We start from the raw sequence: 1,921 nt of genomic DNA, 5'->3' as shown, positions 1-1,921 counted from the left end.
GTGGTTTGAGCCCTCTCAATTTGGAACATGGTGGGCGATCCTGGCGTGCAGCATGAATCTGGCTGGCAGCTTGGGCCCTCTTATTGCCACAGTGCTGGCCCAGAGTTACGGCTGGAGGACCATCCTCTCCGTGTCCGGATTGATCTGTGTGGCGTCATCCTTTGTCTGCCTGTTGGTCATCAAGAACGAACCCAAGGATGTGGGGCTACCTAGTATTGAAGTGGCGGCCAAGAAGAGCAAAGGAGGTGAGTCTACTGACTCAGACATACTTGCGTCACACAAACTGGGCAGTCTTTGGTCGAGCAACCTGATGCACGCCCCTCACATGCCCCTCATGTGGAGGGAGCTCCGGTGTGTGGTGGATTTATGATTCCATGTGGATTATGAAACCTTTCTTGCATTCATGACATGTCATTTTCCCTTCCATGTTTATCTCCTTCAGGGTCTTCCAGTGATGAGAGCACTCTGTCTGAGTTCCTGCTCTCACCTTACCTCTGGCTGCTTTCCGTGTCCTATCTGGTGGTGTTTGGGGTGAAGACAGCTTGCACCGACTGGGGACAGCTGTTTCTCATTCAGGACAAGGGACAGTCTACGCTGATGGGTATGCGATACGTGACGAGTGAGATTCTCGTTAAATCGGGAAACTAGCATTGAAGAGTCAATTTAGTAGTGATGGGAAGTGCTGCATCTTCACTGTTTATGTGGTGTTGTCTGTGTTGATTCACCGCTTTCTTCTTCGTAGGGAGCTCATACATGAGTGCGCTGGAGTTGGGAGGTCTCATAGGCAGCGTGGCAGCAGGTTATTACTCTGACAAAGCTGTGGCCAAAGTAAGTGAGCAATCCACACACAGCCCAAACCAATTTCATTCTCCTCCGTCCCGTGATTTGCGTTTTGTTTGGCACGTATTATACACTCAAGTATGGACAAAGGTTTCACTCCACTCACCTTCTCAACCCAATTTCCCTTTGTCTGTACAGCAAGGCATAAGAACCTACGGCAATCCTCGCCACTTTGTCCTGATCCTTATGATGGCAGGAATGTTTGTATCCATGTACCTGTTTCGAGTCACGGTCACTGCGGACAGCCCGAAGGTAATTGATGACACAACATGAAGAGACTGCGTAAGATCACGAGCAGAATGCATTGGAATTAATGTCTATTGTGTGCACTTGAAGGTGTGGATACTCTTTTTGGGTGCTGCTTTCGGTTTCTCCTCCTACGGTCCAATGGCCTTGTTTGGGGTTATAGCCAATGAGAGTGCTCCGTCCAACTACTGTGGGACATCACACGCTATCGTGGCTCTGATGGCTAACAGTAAGTAGATTACCTTTTTGTTTGCAATGAGTACTGTGCAAAGGTCTTAGGTCAGCACTAGTTTGGTATTTGCTATCATAGCCCTTATTAAAGATGCAGGCAGCAGGATGACACAAACTCATGTTCACAAAATTTCATAGAGGAATGTTGCACGAGAGAACAACCGATTTCATATCAACAATTTTATTTCCATCCATGAGATGGTTATCTGGAGAATTTGCTAGAATAAAACAATTTGCGAGAATAAAACATCCAGAGGTGCAAAAATGCTTTTGCACAATTTTGGACATGTTGGATTGGTAAACTCCCACAACTGAACTTGAATATTTTGTCTTAATAATCTGAAGGTAAGAAATTCAGCAAATTTGATCTCTTCCTCAGTTGGTGGCTTCCTCTCTGGGCTCCCATTCAGCACCATTGCCAAACACTACGACTGGGAAATGGCCTTCTGGGTTGCAGAGATCGTCTGTGGCATCACAGCTGTCTGCTTCTTCCTGCTGCGTAACGTTCGCACTAAGATGGGTCACATGTCCAAGAAGTCTGACTAAGATGTCCTAATTTCCCCACAAGAAGATACATCTGAAACCTTCGTCATATTAGCTTGTT

The 1,921-nt window shown here is 46.7% G+C and overlaps 1 protein-coding gene across 1 annotated transcript; it reads left to right on the top strand.

The window, feature by feature from the left end:
* The first annotated feature begins 6 nt into the window (after positions 1–6).
* Positions 7–1,904, top strand: LOC109509771 (glucose-6-phosphate exchanger SLC37A4-like). The gene is made up of 6 exons (XM_019859620.1): positions 7–245; positions 443–601; positions 743–828; positions 979–1,092; positions 1,177–1,315; positions 1,697–1,904. The coding sequence occupies exons 1-6, from the start codon at positions 53–55 to the stop codon at positions 1,861–1,863; spliced, it is 858 nt and encodes a 285-aa protein (XP_019715179.1). The 5' UTR covers positions 7–52; the 3' UTR covers positions 1,864–1,904.
* Positions 1,905–1,921: the final 17 nt, after the last annotated feature.

This window comes from Hippocampus comes, unplaced genomic scaffold (assembly GCF_001891065.2).
Source record: "Hippocampus comes isolate QL1 unplaced genomic scaffold, H_comes_QL1_v1.1 C17022463, whole genome shotgun sequence".
NCBI classification, from domain to species: domain Eukaryota; kingdom Metazoa; phylum Chordata; class Actinopteri; order Syngnathiformes; family Syngnathidae; genus Hippocampus; species Hippocampus comes.
The sequence above is the reverse complement of the archived record's forward strand: the minus strand, read 5'-3'. Positions and strand labels throughout refer to the sequence as shown.

Bases quoted from the DNA above. Each gene is read 5' to 3' on its own strand.
- LOC109509771 (XM_019859620.1), top strand. From the start codon at position 53: ATGAATCTGGCTGGCAGCTTGGGCCCTCTTATTGCCACAGTGCTGGCC. The intron at 829-978 runs GTAAGTGAGCAA...TTGTCTGTACAG, and splicing joins CTGACAAAGCTGTGGCCAAA to CAAGGCATAAGAACCTACGG. The intron at 1,093-1,176 runs GTAATTGATGAC...GTGCACTTGAAG, and splicing joins TCACTGCGGACAGCCCGAAG to GTGTGGATACTCTTTTTGGG.